General features: G+C 49.5%; 1 protein-coding gene across 1 annotated transcript; it reads left to right on the top strand.

The window, feature by feature from the left end:
* The first annotated feature begins 1,401 nt into the window (after positions 1 to 1,401).
* Positions 1,402 to 6,587, top strand: CDKN2AIP (CDKN2A interacting protein). Its single transcript, XM_075930272.2, has 3 exons — positions 1,402 to 1,977; positions 2,101 to 2,231; positions 3,360 to 6,587. The coding sequence occupies exons 1-3, from the start codon at positions 1,544 to 1,546 to the stop codon at positions 5,579 to 5,581; spliced, it is 2,787 nt and encodes a 928-aa protein (XP_075786387.2). The 5' UTR covers positions 1,402 to 1,543; the 3' UTR covers positions 5,582 to 6,587.
* Positions 6,588 to 7,699: the final 1,112 nt, after the last annotated feature.

Here is a 7,699-nt window from a genome sequence, read left to right as displayed (position 1 = left end):
ACCAACGGTTTTTGAATAAGTTTGCCGGTCTGTGGTATAAAGAAGGTTAGGAACCACTGTTCTAAGGAATTGCAGGACTTAGTGGATGGATGTGCCAAACTCTGATGGGGTGATAAACAGCATGCACATCAATATTTTGGCACCAGCCCACTTGCCAGAGAACTGAAAAAGGCTACTTTTCTAAGGTTATGCAAACATTGGTGGTGAAGCTTCACCTCTGTCAGTATGGGCTGGTCAGAGAAGGTGCATGAGGCTCATATATGAGAACATTAACTGTTCAGAAAGCTACAAATAGGGACAGTCTTTTTTTCTCAACTGGTGGATTACCACTGGCAACATTGAAATGCCAATTGTGATTCTAGTGGACTTAGCCTACCCCTTACTCTCCAATCTTGTGAAACTGAATGCCAGTCTCCTCAACAGTAGGAAAAACATATTCAACTATCTGTTCAGAGGTGAAGAATGACTTAATGGCTGTGTCTAGACTGGCCAGTTTTTCCAGAAAATCAGCTGCTTTTCCAGAAAAACTTGCCAGCTGTCTACACTGGCCGCTTGAATTTCCGCAAAAGCACTGACTTCCTACTGTAAGAAATCAGTGCTTCTTGCGGAAATACTATTCTGCTCCCGTTCACACAAAAGTCCCTTTTGCCCTGGGCTTCCTGGAATCAGCTGCTGATCAGTTTCAGCAGCGGCTGACTTGGGGACGCCTGGGGTAGAGGCAGCAAATCTTTTGCGCAAAAGGGCCAGTAGAGACAGCTCAGATTTGTTTTCCGCAAAAAAGCCCTGATCGTGAAAATGGCGATTGGGGCTTTTTTGCGGAAAAGCGCGTCTAGATTGGCACGGACGCTTTTCCGCAAAAAGTGCTTTTGCAGAAAAGCGTCCGTGCCAATCTAGACGCTCCATTTACAATTTTGTAGAGATCCACACATGAAAAAGGTCGAATCCCACTCATCTAGCTCTTCTCCACCACGCCCAGTCAGCAAGCTGCTGCCGCTGCCTCTTCTACCGGACCCTCCAAGTGGAACCCAAGAAGCTGCCTTTCTGCGGAGATGCCCTGGGGCCAGCCACGGGCCGGAGACCGAGCCCTGGGGAGCTGCCCCGAAGGAGCCCCACGTGTGTCCGGGCAGAGCGACAAAGGGCACGTGCGGCGCTTCCAGGTTCCTGCCCTGGGGTCTCGTGCGGTCAGGAGCCAGTGCAGGGCCCGGGGCCACGCGGAGGTGACCCGAGATCCCCAGGAACCTTTCCCGCGCTGAACGAGCCAGACTCCCACTGCGCACCCGGGTGCCTTGAGCGCCCCCTCTGACCGCCGCCCGCCCCGCACGGAGGCGCCGCCGGTGACGTCATAATCGCTCCTGGACGGCCGTTCCTATTTATGCTGGGCACTGCCGGCCGCCATTTCCCTAAACGCTGCCGGCCGGCTCGGCTCTGGGAGGGGAGGGGAGACGGGCGCCAGTTCGAACCGCAGAGCACGCTGGGAAGGAATCTGGCTGCTTGCCTTCTCCGGCGGTGGGAGGCGGGCGGCTACACCGGTAGTGAGGTCATAATGGACAGACGGAAGGAAGCGGCGGGTCGGCTGCATCCGTTGTTCTTGGCCCAGAGAGCGATCCCCGCGTGCCCGCTGCCGCGGCTCGAGGTGGGAGGGCGCCAGGCCCTGCGAGGGCCCGGGCTCGCGACACGCGCGCAGGCGGGCAGCAGCCGCAGCAGCGACCTCAGCCGGGAGCGAGGCGGGCAGGCGCCGCGGGGCCGAGCCGCGAACATGGCGGAGGCCGCGGCCTCGGAGCTGCTGGGCCGCAGCCGGCAGGAGACGGCCTGGGTGGAGACGCTGCGCGGGGACTGCGAGCCCGAGCACCACTGGCGGCACCGCCGCGAGTTCCTGCTGCGCAACGCCGGGGCCCCGCCGGCCGGGGACAGCGGGGCCCTGCAGCGCCTTGTCTCCCTCTCCATGGTGTGGGCCAACCACGTCTTCCTTGGCTGCCGGTGAGTGGGCTGGGGGCGGCAGAGCCGCACTGGCAGGGGTCGGGGCGCCCCGCCTCGCCAGGATCGCTCCGTTAGCGGGCTTGGAGAGGCGCTGAGCTCGCTCCCGTTGTTTCCCTTGCCCAGGTACCCGCTGTCAGTGATGGAAAAGGTGCTGGAAATGGCTGAAGGCATCAAAGTGACCCATGCGCCCGCCCACACGACGAGAGATGAACTGGTTGCCAAGGTGAAGAAAAGAGGCATATCAAGTAGCAATGGTTAGCAGATCATAGCTGTGACAATACCTAGGAGTCTAGAAAACGATTTTCAAATGATGAGAGTTTGCCGATTCCCGACTTTGTTAATAAAGTAGTTGCTGAACTAACCAGGATTTAAAAGCTTCCACAATGTTGGTTTTATGGCAGCACAAATTCTCATTTGTCCCAACTGTAACCATGATAGTTATAGCAATGCTGTTTGGTTGCATCAGATGCTTCTGAATTAGTGAGTTAAAAGTGTTGGTTAAACAGGTTTCTTAAGGTGTTGCAGGCATTTGTCCTCTGACCTTCCTCCAATAGTATTGTGCTTGTAGTAGAGTTTTCTAGTAGAAATGACAACCATATATGAAGCATATCAACTTTTGTACTCATACCCACTACAAGGTCTAGTGTTAAAACAATTTCCAAAAGAAAACAGTGCTTTGATGAGCTCTGTAGTAATAATAAGCAAAAGAGAGCAGTGTCCAAGCCAAAACCTTGAATTTGAACCCTGGATCTGTTTGTATCATAGCACCCAGATTTAGAATATATTTCTGAGACTGAAATGTCCTGGAATTTCAAGATAATGTTTGGAACCAGATTTCAAACTCTTGATTTTGTGAGTGTTTAATGGTTCTCATTGTTTCCAAACTATTGTATCTCTTTCAAGATTCTGATTTGTCTTGAATAGCCCAAACTTCAATTTAAAGCTACTTGTTTATGAAATCAGACATAAGTACAAAAAAGTTAGACTGTTGTAGACAAGATGATATATCCTCTGGAAGATCTTAGTTGAGAACCACTGATTTAAACTAGGGATGTAAGGGAATAGTTGAGTAACTGATAAGCCTAGGTTTATCAGTTAGTTGGATCAACTACTTGCATTCCCCCCGCCCCTTGCTGCCTCTGTATTAGAGGCAGCAAGGGGTGGGAAGCTGGTGCTGGGGGGAGCTAGTTTAAAAGTCGGTTCCCCCCAGCACCATCTCCACAGTGCCACCTGCCCCACCTCCCCCTCCCCAGTACTGCTGCCTCTCATAGAGGGGGCAAGGGAAACTGCCGCAAAGCACCCAGTAGACAATTGCCAATAGACAGAGCACTTACACTTCATAGTTATGGAACTAAGGACGTAACTCTATTTGTGTTTTTTAGAAGGGGTAGAGGAACCTTGCAAGAAACGAGCTGTTGACAAAAGCAGAGATTCTAAGGATGCTGGAAATGATGCTAAGTTGACAAAGACAGAAGTTTCCAAGGAGACGGAGAGCATGTTGCTGAAGAAGCAGGAAAAAGATTCAGGGAAAGATTTAGAGTGTTTACTGCCATCCTCTAGCTTGAACCAAGAAAAGAGCACAATGTCAGGGGCAGGAACAGAAACAAAAGGAGCTAATCATAAAACCACTACAGATATCAATCGAACTTCAGCAACTCCTTCATCTGGAACAGAGTCAAAAATGAATTATTCAAATCCAACCATGGAAACCAAACCTGAAAGTGTGTTGCCACCTGAGAAGAAGAGTCCATTGGCCAGCACTGTGCCGGAGGCTGCCGAGGGCAGCTCCCAGGCCAGCACTATGCCAGCGGCTGCCAAGGGCGGCTCCCAGGCCAGCACTGTGCCCACAGCTGCCAAGGGCGACTCCCAGGCCAGCACTGCACCGCTGGCTGCCAAGAGCGACTCCCAGGCCAGCACTGCACCGCTGGCTGCCAAGAGCGACTCCCAGGCCAGCACTGCACCGCTGGCTGCCAAGAGTGACTCCCAGGCCAGCACTGCACCGCTGGCTGCCAAGGGCGACTCCCAGGCCAGCACTGCACCAGCAGGTGCCAAGAGCGACTCCCAGGCCAGCACTGCACCGCTGGCTGCCAAGGGCGACTCCCAGGCCAGCACTGCACCAGCGGGTGCCAAGGGTGACGCCAAGGGCGACTCCCAGGCCAGCACTATGCCGGCAGCTGCCAAGGGTGTCTCTGTGCCGGCGGCTGCCAAGGGTGTTTCTGTGTCGGCGGCAGCTGCCAAGGCCGGCTCCCAGGCCGGTGCTGTGTCGGCGGCAGCTGCCAAGGCCGGCTCCCAGGCCGTTGCTGTGTCGGCGGCAGCTGCCAAGGCCGGCTCCCAGGCCGGTGCTGTGTCGGCGGCAGCTGCCAAGGCCGGCTCCCAGGCCGGTGCTGTGTCGGCGGCAGCTGCCAAGGCCGGCTCCCAGACCGGTGCTGCGGCGGCCAAGGCCGGCTCCCAGGCCAGTGCTGCGGCGGCCAAGGCCGGCTCCCAGGCCAGTGCTGCGGCGGCCAAGGCCGGCTCCCAGGCCAGTCCTGCGGCGGCCAAGGCCGGCTCCCAGGCCGGTGCTGCGCCAACGGCAGCGGCCAAGGCTGGCTCCCAGGCCGGTGCTGCGGCGGCCAAGGCCGGCTCCCAGGCCACCGCTGCTGCTGTGCCACCCACCACCAAAGCTGGTTCCCAGGCCACCGCTGCTGCACCAATGGCCACAAAGGGTGGTTCCCAGGTTGCTGCTGCAGCACTGCCAGCTGCCAAGGGCGGCTCCCAGGCCGCCGCCACTGCGCCGCCAGCTGCCAAGGGCGGCTCACAGGCCGCCGCCGCGTCGCCAGCATCCAGGGGTGGCTTCCAGGCCTTCTCGGCTGTGCCACCGGCTTCCAAAGGCAGTTCCCAGGCCACCACAGCTGCGCTACCAGCTCCCAAGGGCGGCTCCCAAGTCAGCACTCCGCCACTGGCTTGTAAGGCCAGTGCTCTGCAGGCCAGCGCTTCACTGATGGCTTCTAAGGCCAGCACTTCACCAGCGGCTTCCAAGATCAGCTCACTGGCCAGCACTCTGCTGGCAGCTTCCAAAAGTGGCTCCCAGGCCAGCACTCCACCGGTGGCTTCCAAAAGCAGCTCACAGGCTAGTGGAAGTCCTGCTAAAGTATCATGGAAGCCATTAACAAATGAAGATGCAAAAGAAAGACAGCCTTTTTTCAATAGACTGTACAAATCTGTGGCCTGGAAGCTGGTTGCTGTTGGTGGTTTCAGTCCCAATGTGAATCACGCAGAACTTTTAAACTCATCCATTCAGTCTGTGAAAGCCAGTTTAGATGTAACTTTTGTTCCTCTGAAGGAACTTGCAGACTTACCTCAAAATAAAAGCTCTCATGAAAATATAGTTTGTGAACTGAGGTGCAAATCTGTTTATTTGGGTACTGGCTGTGGAAAAAGTAAGGAAAATGCCAAAGCTATAGCTTCAAGGGAAGCTTTGAAATTATTTCTCAAGAAGAAAGTTATTGTAAAGATATGTAAAAGAAAGTACAAAGGACGTGAAATTGAAGATCTGGTACTTCTCGATGAAGAATCAAAACCCTCAAACTTACCTCCAGCTTTAAAAAATCCTCAAGAGATCCTGTAAGACACACAAGAACTGAGGGTTACTTTTGTACTCTGAAAATGTAGGCTTCCAGATATTTTGTATTTCTCAGTTTTGCAGAACAGTTACATTCTTGTTCCTTTCACACGGTAGCAATTGTAAATAACTTCTTCTAGATCACAAGAAGTGTGCATTTAAAGGTATGCCTTAATATAGAGCACACTAGCGTGCTGTTTTATTTGCTATATAGTCTACCTAAGTCTTCTATTTTTAATTAAAAGATTAAGGTACAGTTTGATTCAAGTCTAATAATTTTGTAATTCTTACGATTTGGTGGCAGTGTGCTCAGTTGTCTACCATGTCTTTTTAGCTGCATAGAAATGTATATAGGGACCATAGTACTTGAATGGTTGAAAGTCGTTAAATTTCAATCAAAAGGTTGTCTGTTTGAAATTTGTTTCCCATAATGTTCACTATTACTGTTGAAATGAGAGAAAATAGTTGGCTGACTATTTTTATGAAGAGTTGTAACATTTTAAAGTTAATCCTAAAATATGTGATCCTGTTTAACATTACAATAGCAAAATTGTCAGTAAACAATCACCAGGGAGAGATTTCAACCACCAAAAACTCTTTAAGAAAATTAAACTTACATTTTGTGAAATACCATTTACACTTTGTTTTTCAGATAAACATGGATTTCTATATAAGCATATTTTATGACTGCTACTATTAAAAGCTATAAACTTCTGGGATGTCCTCACTTTTAATATTTTGTTTTAGCTATTAAATGCTTTATAAAATGATCATTTTGATAAATGTTAGTGACATCTTTTTTGAAAAAAATCTTAAACATTAAAGTGGGTCAGACGCATGTGTGAAAATGATCAACAGAGCCGTACTTCTTTCTTTTGCTATGAAAATATACACTGACTTCAGTGTGGATGGGTTTCATTGTGTAGTTACTAGTGGTTCTTGTTAAGATGCACAAGAGATACTAATGTAAACCTAGAATGACAACATTTTTTTCAATAAATAATGGAATGTATACGATTTCCACTCTATCATAAATGTGAGGGCACAGGGAAATGCAGGTGCTTCTGTGTGTTGTCTTCTGAAACTCTGGAGTGAGTACACATTTTACGCTTTATACACTCAGTACTCTCACTGATATCAGGATGTTTCATACAAAGATCAAAGGAAACAATGTCCCTTTAGGTGCAGCAGTCTTGAAAGAATTATACAAATTGGTTATATGAAACACTGGAGAGTAAAAGTAATGGTTGAGAGCATATTGTTCATAGGGTTTTTTTAATACTGCAAAGGGAATTTAAAATGGGCATTTCTATGTAAAAATGATGCTATTTTATTCAATGGATCGGCTCTGTACTGTCACTATCAAATGCTGCATATGTTAACAGTGTAGAATAATAAAGTTGAGGAATAGTCTGCATGCTATGCTTCAGTTCTCTGAATTGACAAAACTGAACTATTTTCTGATTCTTGAATCTGTTGGTATTACAGAGGGCAGAATACAGCTTAATGGTGCAGTTGCTACACCAACACCTGAAAAAGTTGTTATAGTAGGGATGTAAACCTGCATTTAAGTAATTGTGTAACTGCTGAAATTTTCAGTTAAATGTAGAGAGGCAGTTGTTCCCAGGAGTTCCCGTTCTCTCCCCCCTCCCCCAACCCGCATGCTGTTGCCTGTGATAAAGGCAGTGTGGAGCCCTGGGTGGGAAGAGGCTTCCCCCTGCCTCTTATCTGCATGTAACTATGAAGGTTTAACTGATTAGCTCTGGCTCATCAGTTAACTGTGTACACGGTTATACTTTCACATTTCTAGTCATTAGACCACATTTGGTAGGGTGAGAAAATATATGGGAAGGATGGTGTAGCACAGTTTCTCAACCTTTTTTTTTTTTATAAAGTACCCCTTTAAAAAAAAAAGTACCCCCAGTGCCTACAGTTTTCAGACACATTTTTTTCTACCATTGGAACATATTTGTTTAAACAACTTGATCTTAGCTAGGCGAGCGATGAATTTTTTTGGTGTAAAAAGTACCAAAACACTAAAGCACTGTAAAAAAAAATTCAGTTCTCCCAATTTCAGTTGTTGATGTACGTACCCCCCAGACTTCTCTTGAGTACCCCTAAGGG

This window comes from Pelodiscus sinensis, chromosome 4 (genome assembly GCF_052426305.1).
Source record: "Pelodiscus sinensis isolate ZL-2025 chromosome 4, ASM5242630v1, whole genome shotgun sequence".
Taxonomy (NCBI): domain Eukaryota; kingdom Metazoa; phylum Chordata; order Testudines; family Trionychidae; genus Pelodiscus; species Pelodiscus sinensis.
Note: the sequence above shows the minus strand (reverse complement) of the source record. Positions and strands in the feature narration are given on the sequence as shown.

Coding starts and splice junctions, on each gene's coding strand:
- CDKN2AIP (XM_075930272.2), top strand. CDS start 1,544: ATGGACAGACGGAAGGAAGCGGCGGGTCGGCTGCATCCGTTGTTCTTG. Junction 1,978..2,100: donor CACGTCTTCCTTGGCTGCCG/GTGAGTGGGCTG, acceptor TCCCTTGCCCAG/GTACCCGCTGTCAGTGATGG. Junction 2,232..3,359: donor AGGCATATCAAGTAGCAATG/GTTAGCAGATCA, acceptor TGTGTTTTTTAG/AAGGGGTAGAGGAACCTTGC.